Genomic DNA, 25,396 nt, shown 5'->3' on the forward strand with positions numbered 1-25,396 from the left:
TCCCTCTATACTTGGCACTGGTGAGGCTGCACCTCGAATACTGTGTTCACTTTTGGGTCACCCACTATAAAAAAGACAGTGAGGTGCTGGACGTGTGTCCAAAGAAAGGCAGCATATCTATTGAAGGGTCTGGAGAACAAGTCTTGTGAGGAGCATCTGAGGGAACGTGGGTTGTTTAGCCTAGATAAAAGGAGGCTAAGGGGAGACCTTACTGCTCTCCACAACTACCTGAAAAGAGGTTGTAATGTGGTGGTTGTTGGTCTCTTCTCCCAAGTAACAAGCAGTAGAACAAGAGAAAATGGCCTCAAGTTGTGCCAGGGGAGATTTAGATTGGTTATTAGAAAAAAATTCTTCACAGAAAGAGTGGTGAGACATTGAACAGGCTGCCCAGAAGGCGATGGAGTCACCATCCCTGGAGGGATTTAAAAGACATGTAGATGTGGTGTTTAGTGGTGACTTGGCAGTGTGCTAGATTAGTGTTGGGACTCAATCTTAAAGGTCTTTTACAAGCTAAACAATGATCTGATTCTAAAAACTGATAAAGAAGAGAACAGAGAAGACTGATTATTGTTTATTAAATAAAATAGAAATTAAGATTTGGTTGTTAGTCTGGGAGAGAGAGAGTATAGCAGAGGGCAGAATTGATATGGGACTGTCGGTGATCTAATATGCACATGAAACTCTTCCTGGTATGTATAAAGAGAAGACTGAGCTTTGAAGTACTAGTAGCAGAAATTAGGGAGAAAAAATAAAGAGAAAATACATGTACCTTATCCAATTAAATAGGTAAAATCTATTGTAAAGCAGATGAAACTGCATTTTTATGGCTTCTCTCTTGCCTTTGTCAAAAGCATGATGTAGAGAATGATGGCTCTTTTACTTAGTATATACTATTGTTAAAAGCATCAGATGCAAATTATTTGATGCAAATGCTGCTGCAGCAACAGAATTCAAATAGCTGAGCCCTGGTTCTTTGTGCCTTTGCAGATTTATGCGAGTAGTTGGAACCAACTGCAAATGTCTTGTCTGTTTTTGGGCCAAGAATCAGTAGGGGCGAAAAGCCAGGAATTACTACATGATTCTGCCCTCTGGGAAAATATTTTTAACAAGCTTCCAGATAATGCGGTTACTTCTGTAAATCAAAATATTAAAGTCTTTGTAGCAGTGCTGGAGTTTTAATTTTGAAGTACTACTCATGCTGCATTCCTTCACTTACAGGGTTAATCTATTTGCCTATGTTTCATATTCTTTTAAAAAGGAACATAATATTTTGCACTAATTACTTGTAATTAAAAGCATATAAAAGAAATCAAATGCAATAAAATAAATACCTATGCAATCAAATATCAAAGTATGTTTCACAGCTTTCAAGTATCTAACAGGTGTTATTTCACATTTGACAGTTATTTGAAGTGGCTCTTTCAGTTATTCTTTGACTAGTATTTTTATAGCTGCCCAAAGCTAATTTTTACTTGTTTTGGGTTGTCTTAGAGTTCTGATTTGTCATAAAATGTATTTTCTTAAGGTAGAGAGGAAATGTGGCTCTTTTGTGGAGGAGTGTATTGTTGCATCAAAACTTGACATCTACCTGGGCTAAGAAAACTGTCTGTTTTTTCCCTAGGGAGATGCTTCTAGAAAGTAACTGGGTTTTTTATGTAGTGTACCTTCCTACATTAACTTCATCTTGCCCTGAGGCAAAACGTTTCAGGATATTTTTAGGAGATCCCGGTAATGTAAATAATCTTATGAAAATAATGCTAAAAATCATTCTTTATTTCCATAGAGTATATGGTGTTCCCTCACTTACGACTCCAGTCCTGCACTGTCAATGGCAACTGTCAACTGCATCATTATGGGGGACAAAGACTGGCTCAATGCCATTCCAAGGGGTGGTAGGAGCTGGTCTCTTGTTCCACCAGAGGCAGGGTAGAAAGGGTAGCCCTCTTTGTGGAAAAACACTCCAAAGACCTGAGGACTTTTTGTGAAGCAGAGGTGAATTCAGTCAACACCAGCAGGTTTTTGCTTCCTGATGAAGTGGCTGAGACCATGATTCAGTAGTTTTCTTCAAAATCTCTCAAGGCAGGACCAAGGAATTGGTTTTGCAGTCATCAGGCATCTGTATGAAGAGACTCAGAACAGCCTTTTTGTTCCTGGGGAGGGGGAGTCAGTAACTGAACTCCATCTTAGAAAATGGACTTCCCAATCTTCTGCCCAGGGAAGAAAAGCACTGGCAGCTACAGCAGACTGTCATTAGTCTAAGTACTGTGGGCCAGTATCACTGTTCAGAGGACTGAAAGGTGGTGTTATTGTGGGGTGCTCCCCTGTATAATATGTATTCTGCAGACACTACGGACATTTTTTCCTCTGAAAGTGGAAATAACACCACAACTGTAATAAAAGCTATTCAGAACTGCACAACTGTATGCTACCTACCTTGCAGAAGTATGTTATTTTTATCTACTTCTTTTTATTAAAGTCCTATTAAGTGTTTGTATTGATGAGTAACTGAGACTGGAATGCCATCCTTTTGAATATGCCATTATTTTGTTTAGGTTTTCTTTTCTCCTGAATTCCAATCATATTTCAAAGTACTGGAAGGCAAAATAAGTTGATGGCCAACTTTGCAGAATATATTCCTGAACGAATGAAGAAGCAGTAGTTTTAGTTAGCACCATATAAAAACGAAAAAGTGAAGGCAGTACAGGGAGCTTAGTTTTCCATTTTTATCTGTCATAGATGTGATTCAAACATATAAGCATGGAAAATGATGAGAGTTTGAAATTATAACTGCATGAGTCTCAGGATAACATTTCCTGAGTGCTTCAGTTTGACATTCTTTAGGAAAAAGTTTGGTTTTGCTGAAGTATAAACCAATTAAAAGTTAATGCTGTTTTTCACTGGGCACCCATGCTAATGTAGAATGTTCATTTATTTCATGTGTATGCTTACTTAATTAAGTATCCGCTAATTTCCTTCTCTTTGGGAAATACTCGTGCAAATTAGCACTCCGTATATGAAGACTTAAGATCATATCATCTGTTATTTAAGGTAAGGATAAAGACAGACAATTATTATTTTATTGTAAATTCTTAACCCTTTGTCCTGCAAAGTGTTGACGTTTTCATTGGAGTTAAAATATGTTGCATGTTTACAGGAAGCCTGAAATCTCAATATGTGGTCCTATTAATTTTAATTATTTGTATCATTAGAACATCTAATTTTTTGCTTAAGGGTACACGGATGTACTATTGAATCTGTTTTTTAAGGTTTTTTCCAGTTTAATGTCTGAATCCAAATTCATAAAGAGTTGGAAAAATGAGATGTCTGAGCTATAGGATTCACAGGGATTTTATATGAAGCCTATTTAAGCAGGATAACACTGTTATTAATATTCATAAAGTCAGCTGGAACACAAATGACGGACTATGGAGCCTAAAATTTTTTACTTGTGAATTTATTAAAAGCAGCTTAAAAAATTAATGGAATTTAAGTAAAGTTGACGAAAATGAAAATCTTATGTTAGCAGAAAAAATCTTTATTAGAACTTTCTCTAAGACCATCTTACATTGATATCTTTGACAGATTTCATTGGTACTTAAAGAAGAAAGATGCATGAATGGTCATTTAAAAGGATTTAAACACATTGGCACATTAATTTTTACATGAATAATAAGTAGTTTCCAAAAGCAATTAACTTACAGTGTACAAGATTTGAATAGAAAAATAGGACTGTGACATCAAAGGGCAGAGCAAATGTGCCATACATTTTAAACTTTTAATAATACGACTTCTTAAAATAATTTATTTCATTTCCACAGCAAGTAAAGTAACAGTGAAGGTATTTGTGTACAGGTTGGGTTTGTTTTGAAATACACCAAACTCTAGAACAAAGAAAAATTTCAATGCCAAAGACCAGTTTCAGGCTTTTACAGTGATCAGGTGCCTGGGAATTGAGCTTTCTGACAGTCAGTTTTGCTCTGTGGAAAACAGTCATCTACTGACCACTCTGTGTTTTTCTCCCATGCTGCTTTATGCAGCACTGGGAAGCATTCATTACTTCTGTAGAGGGCAAAGTAGGTAGATAGAGGATTTCTTTCATTAATACGAAGAAACTGTCAATTTATATTTGTATTTGTAGGTGGTTTGGTACTGAAATATTTAGTGTCAATTTTATGTGATTGTTGCATATTCATCAGATAAGAACAATTTTTAGGGTTTTTTTTTGTTTTCTCTGCACGATGTTCAGGCAGTAAGTAGTCTTAACACTAGTGCAGGTTGAATAAATACATAGTGAATAAGGAAATTAACTCTAGATTTTTGGTTACAGTTTCATTTTGAGTTTTCTGTTTCAGTTTTGACTGTGTCTACCAGTATACATTATTTTAATCTCCAGCTTTAATTTATTTTGATTATTAGACATTGGTTATTAATAGTTTCAAATTAAAATAAAGAAAAGCTTTAACATATTTTTTTATGATTCCTCCTGACAAAACCTTCATAGCCAGCTTCTTATTGTTGTTGGTGTGGTGGAGTTTAACACCATCTGAATAATGATGGGTCAGTAAGTTTTGGTTCTTAAAAATACCTTATGTTTGACTTACCTACTATAAACGTACACCTGGAAAGAGAAGGTAAGTGTTGTATGTAAGTTAGATATCTGTTGCAGCGTTTGTATTCAGAACAACCGATTTACCTATTTAGTGTTATGGCATATATGGGTGTGCTGTTTACTAACTTTTTTTTTCTAATAATAGGAGAAGTATCCTGCAAACCCTAGGGTGCCTCTCAAGGTCTTTCCGTTTGACTGTGATTGATAGGTTGCCGTAATCTGATATCAACGACGTTTTTATTTTCTGTATGTGTAAACCAGGAAATTCCCATTAGTTAGCAGAACATATTTCACCTATGAAGACAAAGTCTGTAAAATGAGCCCCTTTGATTTCTGTCTCCAATTATTCTTGCGCCATATTCTGTTATTTCCAGGAGAGGGCAGCATTTTCCTACATCAGGTACACACGGGCACATGCCCTGCTTAGACTGTCAATGTTTCTTGTAATTACTCCCAGTATATTTGTTGCTTGCTTATGAATTAACTTGCATTTATGGAACTAAATCATTCCAATCATTTAATTACACCTGAGGAGCTGAACTATAATTGCTTGCTTCCAACTAGGATCTGATATGGCTTGAGCAGTATTAATTTGGTGTTTACTTTTCTGAGTGCTAAAAGCATTAAAATGATTGTGCAATGGGATTACATTTTACTAATTGCTGGCATTCATTAGCTGGGTAAATGGCGAGGAAGAATGACTGTATATTGTGGATGGATAAAATTATGGTTTTAAATAGTATATTACTAGGCACACTAAGGCCCTAAGACATGTTTTAAAATACTCCAGAGGTTATTAAATACCGTATTTTCTTCATGTCTTGGTATATGAATATCTTATTAAAATACTGCAATTATTATGAGCCTTTTTGTGCAATATGTAGGGAAATGGCTTCATTGCCAGAAACCTATTTCTTGATATTAATAACCTTCTATATTTTCATCTAATCCAAAAGTAAATGAGGAACTTAGGAAAAGATTGCCAATTCCAAATCAACACAGTTACACAGAATTGAAAAGGAAGCATACAGCTTCATTTGAGGGATTCTTGTAAGGACCTCAGTGTTCTGCGGTATGAGGTGAAGTTGTTATTTTTTGTCAAGTCTTAGGCACATCAAATCATACGTTTTCATTTTTTTTTTCTAATCATGCACGTTTGTAGTTAACAACAAATATGAGCTAAAAATTTATTTTTTGACTGTTTAATGTTAGTGGTGAAATTTAAGTGTTTGCACACTTACACTTTTTATAATCTTAAACGTAGAAAATAAAGCATCTGCCTTTTTGGTGTTGTGTAGGAAAATAATTTCTTCAGCTGCTTTATTAGTTAGAATAGTATGCTTGAATTTTAAAATGTGTACTTAATTTTTAAATATTTTTTTTTAACGCTTACATTTATCAGCACAATGACAACTCTGGGTATTTTCATGATCCAGCCACTGCCTCTTCAAGGCATATGTCATATCTTTTTAATAAATGTAGAAAAAATATAGCAGGGAAAACATACAAAATAAGCACAACTGTGTAGTTCAAAATAAAAAGTTGTCCTTTGTACAATACATTTTAAAAGAGGTGCTTGAGTTAGCATTAAAATTTGTTGTAAGAGTACTATATTTGCAAGATTACACATTTATTTAGATTTTTTTGAGATATCAGACATAGTTGGATTTTTAACATCTCAGCATATATTTTACCTGTTATGTTACCTGACAAACATAACATTTTACTGTATTTCTCATTTTTTAGTGCTGAGTGTTGTTTCTTGAAGATCTTTGATTATAGGAAATACTGTAACTGTGTGATTAACTGTATAGCCTGAATCAATATGTATGCAAATATTAGGACGGATTATTTAGCTGTTTAGAAAAACCTGCAGGTTCAGAGTTGGTCATGGGCCACTTTACCTGTATTTTATCCAGGAAACTAAAGCAGAAGAAACAATGTTATGAAGTAAAGCACATGCCACCATCTGTAATAATTACCAAAGTGAGCAGTTTCATTGCCTCTAGCGGGACCAGTCAGTGTGATTTGGGCTGTGTGCAGCAGCGTGTACTTCCAAGACCAGACTCTAGAACAAGAAGACAAGCTAATCAAGTTTTCAATGAAGGCATTATGCACACCAGGAAGCTGCACCAAACCCTTAGAAAAATTAGATGTGTGAAAACAAAAATATTTTACTGAGAAATATAATTTATCGCTGACTGTTAAAGTAGACAGACTTTGTTATCCTGTTCTAAATATTTTAATATCAATTTTCTTGTCAATTTTCTCTCAAATGAAGGCCAAGTGTAGGTGTGTTCTAATATATTGTTTCAAGTTTATTTATCTAGAGTTTGCTTTATTTTAGCTCTGAAGTCTTCGTGCAAAAACTGGACTCAGTGCCAGATCAAACAAGTTCAGAAGAACAAATGGAGAACTGGGCAAAAGGTAAGGACTTTTAAGATATTAATAAGGAACCTCAGGTGTTGTACCAGTGCTAGGCAGTGACTGGAATGTATTTGTTCTTGCCGATATATGGCTGACTTTGGAAGAAAAGTGAAAAAAAAGCCCAGAACCACACGCTTCCTCGTAAAAGTATTGGGGTACAGGAGAGTGACTGCAGGAATGTCAATCATTAGCTTTGTTTTTATATTCTGGGTTATTGAAAATGTTTTTGTATAGCTTTTGAGAAGTCTTATTTAAGTTCTTAGCTGGTATATTGCACTTTACTTTCCAACCTTTTTTTCATAATGGGTTGAAAACGAATCAGAAGCCTGTCTTAAGGTAACTTTCTTGGCTATTCATGCCTGGCCCAGAGTATGATTAAACCATCTACTAAAATTAACAAATTTCTTATTATAGACAGTAAGGTAGGCTTGGAGATAAACTCCATGATTCACGGAGTTTTCACCTCCATCAGGATAGAAGGATCTTTTTGTATTTGAATGATCAAAATTTTGCTCTCAGATATGTTCTTCTATATTTCATGGCAGAAGCTCTTAAAAAAAAAAAAAAAAAAAAAAAGAAGGAAAAAAACCCCTAACAAACATTGAGTTTGAGAGCACATGATGTGACTGACTGACTTCAGAGAATGGTCAGAAAGTAGCTTGTGACTGGATAATAATGTGTAGATTGAAGTAAAGTAGAGACACAGGAAGGAAACCTTCAGTATACCGTAAAAGGATGGATTTTTTTTTTCCAGTAAATGGCTATGTGTAATCTTAAAAAAAGGAAGGAATAAGTATGTTAACATCAAAGATGCCTTCTATATCAGAGCCTGTTAGCATCTTGTGTGTTCCTTTTTTGAATTTTATACTATGTATTCTTTCTCAAAAGATAATAAGTGTCCGGTTTCTCATTGAGAGTCTGTTGTTTAGAAGAAGGAATGGATAATCTGTCTTGGATATGACGCATTTCGTACAAAAAGAATTTCTGTCTTTTAATTTTGTGTAAACTGAACTACTTTTAGACCCCTTTTAATTCATGGAATTTTGAGCTATTAGTGAGTGATGTTAATTTTTTTTTAATCATATACTCTGAAAATAAAAATAGACATGGCAGCCTAACTTAATGGAAAATTGTATTCTGGCAATTTATACTTTATTTTTGTAATGGCTTTATGAAATTTAGTATTTTCAGACCTTTAGGGGTCAGCATACCCTAAGAATGGTTCAAAAGGTTAACTTTTGCGAAGTAGGCAAGTGAATGCCATAAACTGATTCTCTGTGAAATATTTTCTGTCTAATTGCAAGAATTTGTGCTTTGCTGCTCACCAATACTTTAAAAAACAGGAAGTTATTGAGTTTCATGTGTATTATTTTTCTGATCTATTAATATGTTGTGCTGTTTAAAAAGCTGTGTCTTCCAGGCTAACACTTATGTATTTGTGTATCCAGTAGAAGTTTTTATATAAACAGAAGTAGAATTGATACCGTGTTTTTTTTAGATCAGTCATTAATAAGTCACATATTACTTTATGCTTTTACTCCTAGGGAAATTAAAAAGGGGATTATAGGTAAATCTCATGTCATCATACTGTTTTGGATGAGGAATATTTTTTTTTGTTACAATTATGTTTTCTTATCATGAAGATAATAGACAGATTACAGCAACCTCATGTTCAATGTGTATCCTCGGTAGACATTCTGGTGTATTTTCTCATTGAACTACTAAATCAAAGCAACTTTTAATCTTCCATTTAATTGTCTGTGTTGAAGTGTGTAAAATTTTGTTTCACTTGCTTTCTCAGCTGTGTTGCCTTTCCTTTTTGCATCTGGTATTGTACTGTACCTAGCTGTTCCTTGCTTGTAACTTGGAAGTTTAAAAGCTGAAATGATTTATTCAGATTTTTTAAATAACATACTGAGATATTGGAGATGAAATTAATTGTCAAAAATAAGGATGGTAAAACATTTCTGAGATTAAATTCAGCTGACTCAATGAAAATCCAGTCAAGCAATGAGAATTAAAAAAAAAAAAGCGCAACAAAAAAGTTAGGTATGGAGAAGTGGTGGGTTTATGGCAGTTAAGTGGGATAATATGTAACCTGTTAATAGGTGTTATAAAATAAAATACTTGAAAGAAAGGTAGTGGGTAGTGTTTAAGAAGAGTATATCTTAAGTGTTTGATAGTTGAGATTTTCTTTTTAACTTCCCATGTTGTTTGGAATTGTAATATGCTTGTGTAGGTTGAAGCCATTTGTCTGTCTCACTTCTGGTAAAACAGGAAGAGTTGAAGAATGGTCTATGTGCCAGGTTTATTATTTTGGGTTTGTATCTAATTTAAATGCACTGTTTATCTCCATGGCACCTAGTTTTCAATAGGAGGATAGTGACTTTTTTCATTTTTCTCTAAGAATACTTGAGAGAATATATCGGGAACATTGGCAGCAGGCCAGTGAAGACACTGTAATTTCCAAATGAAAAATAATCAGGATCCAAGCTAGGATGTCTAGGGTGGTAGTCCGTTATAAAAATAAAATTATATTGACAAACAGGGGTATATCTTTGCATTGCAGTGGTGGGAGAAGCACATTTTACCTGGGTGGAGTTGTTACTTTAGCAGGGTTTACGTGCATGAGGAAAACTGCACAAACATTAATACTGTGAAAACACAAGAGGGAACCTGAAATTGGGCGCTTTTCATATTTACATATACATTCAGGACTCAATACAACAGTTTTACAAAAGATCTAGCAGGATAGAAAAGTAGTGAGTGTGCAAATATTGGAGTTAAGTTCATGTCTTATTTGACTCGTATCATGTACTGAGTTTGAATGGGTGCAGCTATACTTCTGTATTGTATAGTATTTCACTACTGGAATGTTTTTGCTTGTAACATATTTCTGAGCATCTGTGATTTTTAATGACAAAGCAGAAATGAGGTGAAGTCTTGGAATATCAAGAACTACTTGGTTTGTTTTGACAACAAAATTATATTTTTGCTGACTCTAAAATGAAAAGCATTACATAATTATTATTTGGAATTTCCTGAAGCAAAGTAGTAGATTTATTATTTTTAATGGCAAAGTCATTTGCTTCCTTAAAAGGCAGTTATTATCTTTTTCAAGCACAGAAATAAATATATATGCATTTCTACTCCACTACTTGGAGCACATACTGAATTGTAAGTCAGCGAACCGATTTCACCTGTAAGAATTTGATGTCATTTGTTAGTTATGTTCCATAATGGCACTTTCACTGTAACTTGTTATTCTTCAAAATAATGTTTGTGCATCTTGTAAAAATGCTTTTAAAATTGCACGTCTGGAAACTAGTTCAGAGGAAACTGTAGCTTTGAAGAAATGTGATAATGTAGATAGGAACAGAACTGCAGAATCAGCTTGTGCCAGGAAATTTGAAACGTGAAAAGTTTGAAGACTATCTGGTTATGAGCTGTTGTTTTCCAGTCTTGCTTCCTTCATGAAAAAGAGGAAAACAGTTATGCAAACCTAGTAACAAGTTGTGTATAGATAGCTACTCAGAGGCATGTGCATGTGATGAGCTTATGCATAGACAGTTGTCCTAATGGCATTGTGTCTTTGTAGATGCATTGGTAAGATGCACATGGTGCTTACCGTTTAGAATCTGTCCCTGGCTTTCCTTGTGTTGTCATGCCAGCATATTGCTCACAAAAATATTTTAAGTTCTTTTCCTGTGTAGTGAATAATATTTAGGAAATTATCTAGAAATATTTTTTGTATTTATTTACCCCCATTTATAAATTCCATTAATTGTCAGCCATGGTAATTGAGGCAATGTGCAGTCACATGCATAGGTTAAGTAAAATGGATCATCTTTTTTTGCTAACTTCCAGGAACTGCACCTCTTGTTCCTCACCATGTGTGTATAGACCCTCTGATGAGAATAAGTTAATTTTTGTAATTGTAATGATTTTAATGTCCTTTTTTGCAGGTTTGGTTTTGTCATGTTAATGACAAGGATTTTTTTGTCTGAAATTACCATGGAGTGACTTTAACACACAGACTAACATGAGCACATAAAGGGCTAAAGAAAGCTTTGAGAGTAATATGGTGTAGTAAAGATTTTTTATCTGACCCTACTTGTGTCAAAAAGCAAATAATTGTGAAGATACTGCTTCCCCTTTTCCAGAATACACCCACTGCACCTGTAAACTCTCCAGAGTAAAGCTGAAGCCCTTCTTCCAAAGCTGTAGTAGAGACAGAATAAACCATACTTGTCATATTGGAATCATTTTACATGCCTAAACAGGAGATACTGTGAGCCTGTTCTTCCTCTCCTTCCCTCTTTTAGCAATAAGGAGTGCTGTTTACCTGGGAAAGAAAGAAGACCTGGATAACGCATGGATATTTATGCAAAATAATCTACATGATACACAGAGAGGCAGAGTCCTCTTCACACATGTGGCTCAATTAATTGGTGTCTTTCATGTGTGTCGTGCTTTCAGCATCGAACTTACTGTGTGCTAGCTGTCAGAGATCCCCTTGTAAAGTGGCAAGGGTAGTTACAGGTTTCTCTGCACACTAGAGAAGGCAGAAGAGAGGTTGAGAGGATGATCTTGCATGAGTCAAACATAAGAAGAATGACTAGTAACTGTTAAGCAACACTAAGTACAGAAGATGAAGAAAACATCTTGCAGGGAAAAAGAGGGCATAATGTGCCATGACTTAAAAAGGATAACTGAAAAATCATCAAATACAGTCTGGTCTTTCCTGTAAATGTAATCACTCTTTTATGCATATAAATTCCGATGTCTCCTTTTTCCATCCCATTTCTTTCCTTGTACATCTTGAGTAGTTAAATACTGTGTGTTTCTGCCTAGGCTGGGTGCAGAAAGACATCAGAAGCACAATTAAGTATCCGGTATCTGCCTGACTCATCGAAGTGTTGCAAATATGGCTTTGTTAGACCCTTTACAGTACGTTGAAAATGTGTAGTGCCTTATCTACACTGAGTACTGCAAGCACTAAGGATGGGGAGAATGCACACCTTGAAGCATTGCACTTTGAATCACTCAAGTGGGTAAAGTATGAGTGCAGCTAACTTCAAAATGTCTTGAAATGTGCTTCAGGGAGAGCAGCACTTATTACCACAGTATTTTTTATGTAGTGCTCCAGAAGGAGCTTTAAATGACCTAGCACATGTGCAAGAGGAATTTGGGTATTTTCTTTTTTAGAAACGTTCACTGCTTCTATTTTAATAACAACTAGAATGAAGCTTAAGTTCAGAGCAAAGACATAACAAAATTTATTAAAGAAAGGTTCTCCGGGGACTGCATCAGAGACTTTTATCTGAGAGTTCACCTGCATCTTTAGTAGACCATTTACTCAGAGAAAAGGGGGCATGGGCAAGGCTTCTTACTAACACTTTATGCAGAGTGACCTTTCTTTTATGTCAGACACTTAAAAATACTAATATTTTTCTTCACTTCTAAAGCTGTAGTTTTCTGGGTTTTTGTTTAGAACTCTTAATTCAGCAAAACCTTAGTTGATTGTTTGCGGTGGGGGAGCTTGAGTACATTTAAATACGAGAATTTTCACTATAATTAATGGGCATCTGGAAACATGACCCTGCCTAGATAAAAGGGAGTTCTGGATCATTAAGATTTAGATAATGGAAGGGGTTATATGTGAAAAGCAATTGTCTAGTATGACAATAGCAAAAGAAAAATGGGATGGGAGGGTTTACTTTGTTTTTAGTTGGTTTAGAAAACATAAACACAGCATGCTTAGTAAAACTCTAGTACACAATGTTTGGAAATTATGTAATAACTCCATATAGGCTGTAATGATATCCTGAAACCCTGTATTTAAACTAACCTGAATTACAATGAGAGATAAACAGAATATTTACCCATCCCTTATGAGCTGCTGCTGATATGTAAATTTATTCTTCTACTTTGCACAAATATACTTTTGAGCTACTGCTTAAACACTTCAAGGTCCTTAGCCAAACAGTTTTAATGATGCCTCCAATATTAGGGAAGTGTGACATTTGATGAATGCCTTGTATAGTTGTGATATCTGGGAAACTGTAAACAAAAAATGCACATCAAGTCATCGTGCAACACCTAGATAATTTATAATTTTACTGTTTATATCCATCTTGACATTTTTTATCTGCCAAAGGCAGGTTTCATTTGGAATCTTAATCTGAGATTTATTTGGTGGATCTGGAAATCATAGCTAGAGTTCCCACAGGAAATGGTCCATCTACCAACAGATTAAATGGCAGTCCTGCAGTTGTTAAGGGAGCTCTGCATTTAACACACATGCATACTCATTCAGTCAGCACTGTGGAGAAAAATTAAAGTAGTAACCCAGGTTTAGGAACAATGTAGCTAAAAAGTCCCATATTTGCTGAATGACAAAGGGTTATATAGCAGCATTTCATTTTATTATTCGTGCTTGAATTTCTTGTTTGCTTTGTTGAGTCTGCTGACGAATACTAATAAATGCCTGCAACAATCCAGACGAGAGATGCCTGGCAACAAAGCTATGCGGTGGACCTCCCTGATCTTCTCCAGTTCACAACCTGACCTTTTGAAAAATTGGCTGGGCTAAGCTGCAGAATTTGGGTGTAATGGTTATTGTTAACTCCAGCTTTAGGATTTATTAATTTGTGTGATCAAGACTTACCTATACTTCAAAGTTTCAAAAGACCAAACACAATCATCCGTCCATTAGAACTAATATTGTGTTTCAGTGAATCCCACTTAGTATCTGCCTAGAGAGTCTGCTGTTTTGATGCATTTAGAATATAAAAATGCTTTTTCAAGTGTGAGACCAATCCAACGAAAATCTGATGTCTTCTCAGAGACTAATATTTTAAAATAAAAATATGCTAATGAATTGCAAACGGAGAGTGGCATGCTAAAGGAAATGTCTGATATTTACGCATTCATAAATGCATCATGATTAACTGCAGTGAATACCAAAACAATTATTTGCCGTGTATTACTTTAAATATTCACCAGTTTGTACACAATTACTGCTTAGATGCAAAATAAGAGGACAAAAGCCTTAGTGAGAGAAGCAAGCAAAGGAAATATCATTACTAAAATAATCAGAATTCTCAGAGAATTGTAAAAAACTGCCTTTGCAAGAATAACTCCAACTGTTCTTAATCTCCTTCCTAATTTATTTCTTTAGGAAGGACGTTGCCAGGGTTCCACACAAGTACAGGTGAATAAAGAAGCATTCAAAGTAACACAGATGTCCCCCCGCTTAAATTGCTAACACAGAATGAATTCACTGTTCTCTTTAGATTCCTTAAAGGAATAAAAAAAGGAACCATTAAACGTCTAAGTTTTGTCTATATTTTAGCAGACAAAATAGCTTCAAGCCCCTTTTTGTATATGTGTAAGACAGTAATGCAAAATATAAGTTAGGTTATTCTTCATTTGCAGATAACTTTCTCATTGAAGTTCCAATAAGAATACGTTATTCTGTTTAATCATGATTTTGGAGAACTTAAATGCTTAGCTGTAGCCAGAGACTGAGTGTTTGAATTATATTGTTCTGTTAACCTGACTGACTTCTAAAACAGTTTTAATTGTTCAGAACATTTTTATGTGTTAGAATGAGAGATGTAAAAAACCCAAATATTATTTTCTTCTGCCTACTGTTGAAATTACAGGAATTTGTATCTACTGCATGCTGCATGTCTATCCTTCTAACAAAGAAAAATTGTAGTCTGTCATGTGAATGAAACTTATCATCATGAAGGAGTGTGGAAGGTTACCAATCTAGTTATTTGACATTTCTCTTAATTTTTTTGTTGTGTTACTTTATCATGAGTAAGTAAAAATGTTGCATTTTTTCCTTTAAGTCCAGTTTAAAGGAGTTGCTAAAGCCTCTCTCTGACAGAAGAGAGAAGAATTTGAGGTTTCTCAGGAGGAGAGAGAAGCAGGAAGGGCAACCAGCGAGGTAGCACAGGCTCCAAGATACAGCATGGATACAGTGCCTTGGACTTCTACAATTTTACTTCTGCGGACTCAATGACCTCTATCCAGTTACTCAGTGTGTGTGCCTCAATCCTGAGGGCTTTAAAATTACTGTCAGAGCGCTTACGCGTCCCTTATAAAATACCTGTACGAGTTCCCAGAAGACGTTGTTTTTCAAGGCTTGCTTGTTTCAGTGAACTTCTGTCATTTGTTTCTTAAAGTAAGAGCAGATATCCTAGATCAGCAAAAAAGCCAGGAGATTTCTGAGTAAGAGTTAGAGTTAAAAGAAAGCTGATAGTCGCCATTTTTCAAAGTTGATCCATGGTGTTCTCGGCAAGGTCCATAGTTACGTATCATGGAGCACTGAGCATACAATGCATCTACATGGTGATTTCCAGTTTGCTGCTGCCAAGGGCTTACCTGGTTATATGCAGCACTTTGGCTGGGAAAAGTGCTGAGAAATAAAAGGCATTAGCTTTGTATTACAAAACTACTCTGAGCTCACTCTTCACTTGTTATCAGGTTCCTGTGACTGCCATTCTGCTGATCTACAGAAGGGAGTTAGTGATTCTTAAGAATCCTACTGAATAATCATCTTAAAGTTTGCCCAGTTTTCTTTAAATGTTAGAAGTGTGTCATAAAGGAACAATATTTCTGGAGGTTATGGGTTCTCACTATACCATACCACAATGAAGGGGCCTAAATAATTGCTATCAAAAGTAAATCTGTAGTAATTCCAGAGATGAGTAAAGCTGCACCTTTTCTTATTTGTTTGTTTTGGAGAAATTGTATATTGACATTGTACTTTTTGTACTGAGCTTTTGTAATTGTTTTCCAGAAACAGAAATTCCTTTTTTCTTGAAAATTAAGTACAGCATCTTTTCTTGGGATTAACTCTGAAAACTTCTTTGCAGATTGTGGGAGAGATAAGACAGTGACGAAAAAGTAAAAAATAATTAATACCTTTTGAGATACACATGTAAATCATGGATGTTGCGTCTTTGTCAACTCAAACACGAATGAAAAAGGAAATAATAGGCATTCTGAAAACTCATAAAACCTAAACCAACTCTTTTCTTTCCATTGATGTCAGGCAATAGGATCAGATTTCTTCCACCAGCCTCATTTTCTTTCTTTGCATGCTTATGCCTATAAAATCCTTTAATTGTGGTTTCCCACTCATTTTCAGGATTTATGCTTTTTAATCATTCAGTAAAGGCTGAACTGTTGAGCAACCTGAGTCTTTCACAGTTGTTCTGTTTGGTAGAAATTTTGGTGGTTATACAACTGAGCGAATTAATGTTTATCTTTGAGAAAAAAAGCTGACTCACCATTTTCGGCTCATGAAGGAATATTGGGCCATAGCACTAATTTCATTTGCATAGCTTGAGAAGTTAGTGATTATTAGGTTCAAGTTTTTTGTTAGACTTAAATATTTAATTTCTGTTTATTTATTAAGCCTAACTAAGAATTCAAGTCCAATGGCATTAGGTGTTATGAACTGAAGACAATTCCATAATCCATTTTTGACATGAAGCTATCAATATTGCTTTTCACTAACGCAGCAACTGTCTTGTCCTAACAGGTTTTTAGATCGCTTGCAGGTGGATGTGCATTGTCCCCAAGAATTATATTTTCAGAGATATTTGTAATACTGTTAGCAAACAAAAATCTAAATAATTTGAGTCAGTAATAAAGAATAGAAATAGAAGTCTAGTGAAAATAAAAAGTTTAAGTTCTCAAGTAGTGCTGTTACACACTTGACAGTTACTTCAGTGAGTTGAGGAAGGTGTGTGGTTTGCAGGTAGGGGCAAGAGCAAGTATTTTTAAACTGTAGCATGTGTTTCTATTCCAGTAGGAATAGGTTAGTTTGGTTTAGAGACAGGGTGTGGCTCTTTGCTTTGGTAGTTTTGTTGGACAGTGGATATTCCCCCTTGGTATTTGAAATTCAAAGTTTTTGATATTGTACAAACACACAAAAAACACACACACACACAAAAACCCCAAATAACCAACATAGAAATTCAATCCGATGTTGTTTAGACTGATAAGAAAAAATACATCATAAGCTGTAAATTAGAGTTTGTCAGTTACTGAAATTTGGGGCTTTTAGTAATTGAGCTTGCAGTTAGTTCTTCAAATGTAGCACAACTTTTTGTTGTCCGTTTTTTCAAATTGTTTTTACTCTGACAGCATCACATAAGATACGTAAGCTACTGAGTTTGCAGTCAGCTTTGCTCACGCTCCTGGAGTGTTTATGGCTTGTTCTCTTCCTTCCTGATTTTGCTCTTTTTCCTATTGTGTTTCTTACTGCCATCCCTCCAGCGGTTCATTCGTGCAGTCTTTTACAGACAGGTTAGAACATGCTTTGTCTGTGCTACAGATGAGCTTAAAACAAATACAAGTAAACTATAGGTAGCAAGCAGTAGGTACTATTACGGTTTAAGCTGGTTTGGAGCCCCTAATGTCCCCGTACTCATCCAGAGGCAGAAGTGTAGCCATCCATGTATGTAGCCATCAGTGCTATGTGCATGTTCCATTGTTTTTGGTTTGTTTTCCTTTGTTGTTATTCCACAGGGATTCCCTGTAAACCTTTGAGCTGATCAGCACCATTTGGCTAGTGGGGTGTTGAAAGACTAAAAATGGGGAAGGAGGTGCCCACCCAGCTTCTGCTGGATGGTGGGACTGAATATACTGAGTAGTGTAACAAGGGAAGCTACTGCCTACTTAACCTTTCTAGGTGAAGCAACACCTTCGGTGCGCTTACATCTTCAACACTTCTTTCCATGTTATCAGTGTCAATACAGGATGCTCTAATGCTGTGCTTTCCCTGATCTCAGTGCCAATTCTTCTAAGAGAAAGAAGTGGCTGACTAAGAGGAATAGTGGCTGACTGCAAAATGTATTATATTCAATGTTTTTACTTGATTTTTTAACTACTCCCAGCTTAACAACACTGAATTCTGTTCTGCCTCTATTGTTTCAAGCCATGACAGCATTATCTTCCCCTTACATACCTCACAATCAAATCCAGGCTTAAATTCTAGCGTCTTTATATTCCTTCTTCCTAACATTTGCTTTTCTTTCCCTCAATGTGAACAAGCTATTCATTCAAGATAAATACATACAGAAGATCAGCTGTTCAGCATCCCCCTATAGTGAAATATTAATCTGGGCTATTGAACTTATTCTGTTTCATATGGAAAATAAATTGTTTAGTATACTCAAGAACCAGATTCAATAGTGGTGATACCAGTTAATGAAAACTACAGCATTTTTTCCAAAGCTTGCAAGGCTGTTTTACCCTTTCTCTGATGTTCTGTGTGCAGCCTGATTATTGCAAATGCTACTTACTCTCCAGTGTGTCTCTGCAGCATTGGTAATTAGTGCACAATACAATTTGCAGGAGACATGAAGAAAAGCACTGAAGTGCATTGATTAATATCACTACGTAGTTTAACAGCAAGAAAAGCTACTATGAACCAAGGCCTAAATTACCTGGCTTGAGAGTCATGGGCTATATGAAGAATAAAGTGGTTTTAAAAATTGAAAAATTGCTATGCCATTGAGCTGTCAGTGTTCAAATTATCTTCCCCAAAGCATTTTACTGACAGATTTAGCATGTTGACAAAAAAAATTGTATTACTGCTTTATTAAGCAAATAAAAACCTCTAACCTTAATGCCCTTTAGCAGAGTGCTTCCAACTCTAAGTGGAAGAGGCTGCCGTCGTCTTCTGTCTTATAATGCCAGTAGGGAAAAACAAGATCCTCTGTGTTTCACCCAACATTTCCGGGAACGTAACTTACAGGCTTGCTGTGATGCTGCTTAGTCTTACCCATGTGCTTGAGAGAATTTAATATGGATGAAAAGGTGTGCTGCAAATATAAGTTCCTTAAGGAAGCAGCATTAGTATTAATAAAAGTCAACACAGGTTTAGTTCTGTTCTAAATTCTCTTTTTTCCAGCTGCTCTAACTTATATTTGGGGGCATAAATATCCCTATCTTGACATGGCATAAGGATTTAACTGGAAGTTCAGCTGTTAATACAGATGGTTACTTCATCACACAGACATGTTTACTTCATTCTGCTTTTCATAGAATCATAGAATGGTTTGGGTTGGAAGGGACCTTAAACATGATCTAGTTCCAAAACCCCTGTATGGGCAGGGACACCTCCCACTAGATCAGGTTGCTCAGAGCCCCATCCAGCCTGGCATTAAGCGCTTCCAGGGTTGGGACACCCACAACTTACCTGGGCAGCCTGTTCCAGTGGCTCACCACCTTCACACTAAAGAATTTCTTCCTAATGTCTGACCTAGATCTACTATATTTCATAGAATCATAGAATCCTAGGGGTTGGAAGGGACCTCAAAAGATCATCTAGTCCAACCCCCCTGCCAGAGGAGGGTCACCTAGGAATCACACAGGAATGGTCCAGGTGGGTTTTGAATGTCTCCAGTGAAGGACACTCCACAACCTCTCTGGGCAGCCTGTTCCAGTGCTCTGTCACTCTCACAGTAAAAAAAATTTTTCTGATATTCACCTTGAACCTCCTATACTCCAATTTGCATCCATTACCCCTTATCCTATCACTGGCCATCACTGAAAAAAGCTTAACTCCATCTTCCTGACACTCACCCTTTACGTATTTGTAAACATTGATGAGGTCACCCCTCAGTCTCCTTTTCTCCAAACTAAAGAGACCCAGCTCCCTCAGCCTTTCCTCATAAGGGAGATGTTCCACTCCCTTCATCATCTTTGTGGCTCTGAGCTGGACTCTTTCAAGCAGTTCCCTGTCCTTCTTGAACTGAGGGGCCCAGAACTGGACAGAATACTCCAGATGCGGCCTCACCAATGCAGAATAGAGGGGGAGGAGAACCTCTCTTGACCGACTAACCACACCCTTTCTAATACACCCCAGGATGCCATTGGCCTTCTTAGCCACAAGGGCACATTGCTGGCTCATGGTCATCCTCCTGTCTACCAGGACCCCCAGGTCCCTTTCCCCTACACTGCTCTCCAGCAGGTCAGCCCCCAACCTGTACTGGTACATGGTGTTTTTCTTCCCCAAATGCAAAACTCTACACTTCCCCTTGTTGAACTTCATCAGATTTCTCCCCGCCCAAATCTCCAGCCTGTCGAGGTCTCTCTGAATGGCAGCACAGCCTTCTGGTGTGTCAGCCACTCCTCCCAGCTTGGTGTCATCAGCAAGCTTGCTGAGGGTACATTCTGTACCCTCATCCAGGTCGTTGATGAAGATGTTGAACAACACCGGTCCCAGTACCGACCCCTGAGGGACTCCACTAGTCACAGACCTCCAACTAGATTCTGCCCCTATGACTACAACTCTCTGACTTCTTCCTTTCAACCAGTTCTTGATCCACCTCACTGCCTGATCACCAAACCTATATTGATCAACTTATCTACAAGGATGCTGTGGGAGACGGTGTCAAATGCTTTACTGAAATCGAGATAAACCACATCTACCGCTCTACCATCGTCTATCCACCTAGTAATATCCTCATAGAAGGCTATAAGGTTAGTCAAACATGACTTCCCCTTGGTAAAACCATGTTGACTGCTCTTCATGACCCCCATGTCTTTGATATGTCTAGAGATAGTGCCAAGGACAAGTTGTTCCATCACCTTTCCAGGGATGGAGGTGAGGCTGACTGGTCTATAGTTACCCGGGTCCTCCTTCTTGCCCTTCTTGTAGACTGCAATGACATTTGCTATCCTCCAGTCCTCAGGCACCTCTCCTGTTGCTCACGACTTACCAAAGATGATGGAGAGTGGACTAGCAATGACCTCCGCCAGCTCCCTCAGCACCCTTGGATGCATTCCATCCGGACCCATTGATTTATGGATGTCCAGATTACTCAACTGATCCCTAACCCAATCCTCATCTACCTGGGCAAACTCCTCCTTTATCTTGACTTCTGGGGCTATATGAATCTGGGGCTCATGGGGAAATCCTGCAGGAGTAAAGACAGAGGCAAAGAAGGCATTCAGCACCTCTGCCTTCTTTATATCCTCTGTAACCAGGGCACCCACCTCATTCAGCAGTGGGCCTATATTGCCTCTAGTGTTAGTTTTGTCAGCTATGTATTTGAAAAAGCCCTTTCTATGATCCTTAACCCAACTTGCAAGGTTAAGTTCCAAGGAGGCCTTAGCTTTCCTAGTTGCCTCCCTACATCCTCTGACAACTGTCCTATATTCCTCCCAAGTGACCAGCCCCTCCTTCCATGATCTATAGATTTTCCTTTTCCACTTGAGTTTGCCCAGCAGTTCCTTTTTTAACCACGCTGGTCTCCTAGCTCCCTTACTAGATTTCCTACCCATTGGGACGCACTGATCCTGTGCTTGCAAGAAGTGGTCCTTGAATGCTGATCATCTATCTTGAGCCCCTTTACCTTCTAGCACCCTGTCCCATGGGACTTCCCTTAACAATTGATTGAGGAGGCCAAAGGTTGCCCTGTGGAAGTCCAGGGTTCTGGTCCTGCTGGGTATTCTGTTCCTCCCACACAGGATCCTGAACTCCACCATTTCGTGATCACTGCAGCCAAGGCTACCATTGACCACCACTGCTTCAACAAGGCCCTCCTTGTTGGTGAGCACAAGATCCAGCAGCGCTCCTCTTCTAGTTGGCTTGTCCACCATTTGCATTAAGAAGTTATCATCAATGCACTGGAGGAACCTCCTAGACTGTGAAAGGCTGGCTGTGTAAGTCTTCCAGCAGATATCAGGGTAGTTAAAATCTCCCATGAGGTCCAAGGACTGTAGTTGTGAGGCTGCTTTCAGCTGCCTGTAGAAAGCCTCATCAACTTCCTCGTCTTGAGCAGGAGGTCTGTAGTAGACCCCCACAACTGTATCACCCATTCCAGCCTGCCCCTTAATTCTTACCCACAGACTTTCAACTTGCCCCTCATCAGCCCGTGCACAAAACTCGATACATTCTAGTTGCTCTCTCACATAAAGTGCAACTCCACCACCTCGCTTCACCGACCGATCTTTCCTAAAAAGCCCATAGCCATCCATGGCCACATTCCAGTCATGTGAGCTGTCCCACCATGTCTCTGTTATTGCTACCAGATCATAACTCTTAGACTGCACACAGACCTCTAACTCTTCCTGTTTATTCCCCATGTGTCGTGCATTGGTGTACAGGCATTTCAGGAAGCAAGCAGAGCACACGGGTGTGACCAAATCCTCCTTAGACCACCTTCCTTCAGGCCCTGGTATGTTCCTCTTGGGGTTGTCCCTAACAGACCCAGTTATCTCCCCTTCCCCCTTCACATCTAGTTTAAAGCTCTCTCAATGAGCCCTGCTAAGTCCTGCCCCAAAATCCTTTTCCCCCTCTGGGACAGGTGCATCCCACCTGCCACCATCAGGCCAGGTGTCTCATATAGCAGCCCATGATCAAAAAAACCAAAGCCCTGCCTTTGGCACCAGTCTCGTAGCCGTTCATTGATCAGTAAACTCTTCCTGTTTACCTCTCCACCCATTCTTGCAGGAGGTATGGAGGCAAACACGACTTGCGCTCCAGACCCCCTAACTAGCCGTCCCAGGGCCCTGAAGTCTCTCTTCATTGCCCTTACATTTCTTGTAATAATTTCATCACTGCAAACCTGAAAAATCAGCAGTGGGTAGTAATCAGAGAAATTTACAAGATTAGAGAGTTTCCTTTTAACATCTCTAATCCGAGCCTCAGGGAGGCAGCAGACCTCCCTGTGGGATGGGTCCGGTCGACAGATGGGCCCTTCTGTTCCCCTCAGAAGGGAGTCACCCACCACAATTACTTTCCTTTTCTTCTTGATTGAAGAAGTCCTAAGGCATCGGGGTGACTGACAAGTTCTAGGTGCTTCACTAGATAGATCTACCACTCCAACTTCATTTTCCTGTCCCTGAAGTTCCAGGGCCTCATACCTATTCTTCAAGAGCAATTGAGAAGGTGGAGGAGGCTGGGAGGGTTTTTGCTTGCCTCTCCGAGGACGGACCTCCCTCCATTCCTCCATGTCTCTAAAGTCCTCTCCTTCTGTCTGATGACAGGAGGGGAGGGGATCCATCACTTGTTCCAGAACCTCTTCCTTCTGCCCTTGCCCCAGGGTGTGGCTCCACCAATCTATTTCACTTGCACATTCTCTGATAGTTCTTAGTCTTTCAACCTCCTCCGTCAGTTTAACCACCTACCTCAGGAGATCATTTAATTGCTCGCACCGCACACACGCAGTGCCACTGGCTCCCTCCGGTACCAGTGCCAGGCTCAGGCACTTGATGCAGCCAGGGACCTGCACGACTGCATGTCTGCTCGGAACCTCCGTCTGAGTTCCCACATTCTTTTTCAGTACAGTTTTAGGGCGTGTTGTGACCATGCTAGAGAAAGCAACCAGTGTTCTCTGCTCCCTGCCTCCCCTCACACCGCTCTCCATGGTCTCTGTGGGTGATAAAACATAAATCAAGCAGGATGTTTTTTTCCTTCACTTTGATAAGGCTTTGGACTCTGTCTCTTGTAACATTCTAATAGAGAAGCAAAGTATGGGTTAAATAAGTAAATGGATCACTTAAAAACTGGCTGAACATCTGTACCCTGATGGTGACGATCAGTTGCACAAAGTCAGTTAAGAGCCAGCTGACTAGTGGTGTAGTCCCAGAATCAGGAATTGATCCAATCCTGTTTAATGTCTTCATTAATGATCTGGATGATTGAGCAGAGTATACCCTCAACAAGTTTGGTGATGATACTGAACTCTGAGGAAGAGTTCATACACCAGAGATTATGTTGCCATTCAGAGGGACCTCAACAGACTGGAGAATTGGGCAGAGAGGAACCTCATGAAGCTCAGCAAGGGGAAATGTGAAGCCCTGCACCAGGCCAGGAATAATCCCATGTGACTGTACATCCTGGGTGCAAACTGGCTAGAATGCAGCTCTACAGAAAGGTATCGGGATCCTGGTGGATGGCAAGTTGGACATAAGCTAGCAATACACCTTCATGGTAAGGGTGGCCAACAGCAACACAAACAGCATTTAAAAGGGCATTGCCAGCAGATTGAGGGAAGTGACCCATCCTCTCCACTTAGCGCTCAAGAAGTCATGTGTAGAGTGTCGAGTCCAGTTCTGCTCCCTAGTACAAGAAAGAGATGACCTTACTGGAGCAAGTCCAGCAAAAGAGCCATAAAGGACTGGAGCATCTTAGGTGTGAGGAGAGACTTAGAGCTGAGATTGAGCCTTGACAAGGGAAGGCATGGGGGAGTAGATCTTATCAGTATGAATAAGCAAGAGAAGCCAGACTATTCGGTAGTCCCATTGACAGGACAAGCGTCAATGAGCTCAAATGAAAACACATGAAATTCCGTCTGAAAACATTTTTTTTTTACCATGAGAGTGATCAAACACTGGCGCAGGCTATCTAGAGAGGTTGTTGAGTTGTCTGCCTGTGGAGCTATTCAAAAGCCCGGTATAAACCTATATGGTTTATCCATAGGTTTATGGTTTATGTCCATCGGGACATAGTCCTGGCCACCTGCTTTAGGTGACCCTGCTGGAGCATGGGGCTGGACTAGATGATCTCCAGTGGTCCCTTCCAACTGAAACAACTCTGAAAACTTTTTAAGCTCCTAGTACTAAAAGCAGGAAATTCAAAAAACAGGAACTGTGAAAAGAAGAAAAACCTACTGAGTTGATTGCTGTCATGCTAAAGGGATAGAATCCCTATTTTGATTTGTCCCAGTGTAACTGTGGTAGCACATGCCATCTACTCTTCTTCTCCAACTTCCATATAGCGTGGGCCAAATGACAGTGCAGCAATGCTAACCAAGGAACAAAGGTTCATGGCAATACAGGCACTGGGTATTGCAGCAGTTACTTTGTGCTTGAATTCTTCCACAGAATGCAACACACTGCACCTGAGGCACCTCAAATATATGTGGCTTGTAGAGAATGGTGATGCCCTAGAGAAGAAGGGGAGGAAAAGCTGTTATGGCACATGAAGCATTGCACTTCCTCTTCAGTGTGTGAAGAGCATAGTTTGCAACTATATATGTTCATATCGCTGCATCTGAAATGGGAGAAGTGGACAGGATGATGTTTGATAGGCAGTTCTTTATAATATAAACCAAATGGGAAACATCTCAACCAAGCATATTCCTCCCTATGAAAAGCTTTGCAGCTGTTGAAATCCAGACTAGGTTAGTTTTCAGATAGTACTAACTGGAGAGGATTTTGAATTTTGCCCTTGTGTGTTGCCACTCCCATGTTGGGGCAGGTTCTTAGGGTATACATAGTGATTTTTTTTAATGCCTGCTTCTTTAGAGATTCTTGCTACTTACTCTGAGGAGGAATAAGAGGTTGAATCCAGTTATTAAATGTAGCAGCAGCACTTCA

General features: G+C 38.5%; 1 protein-coding gene across 4 annotated transcripts in view; it reads left to right on the forward strand.

Moving 5' to 3' along the window:
* MIPOL1 (mirror-image polydactyly 1) overlaps positions 1–25,396 on the forward strand; it is a 189,728-nt gene that overhangs the window by 26,948 nt on the left and 137,384 nt on the right. For all 4 annotated transcript variants that reach the window (XM_051622612.1, XM_051622611.1, XM_051622610.1 and 1 more), the window contains one exon: positions 6,957–7,036. In XM_051622612.1, the coding sequence (XP_051478572.1) occupies positions 7,018–7,036 (19 nt within the window). In that variant the 5' untranslated portion in view covers positions 6,957–7,017. The remainder of the gene's footprint in view (positions 1–6,956; positions 7,037–25,396) is intronic.

Source organism: Apus apus, chromosome 5 (genome assembly GCF_020740795.1).
Source record: "Apus apus isolate bApuApu2 chromosome 5, bApuApu2.pri.cur, whole genome shotgun sequence".
Classification (NCBI taxonomy): Eukaryota; Metazoa; Chordata; class Aves; order Apodiformes; family Apodidae; genus Apus; species Apus apus.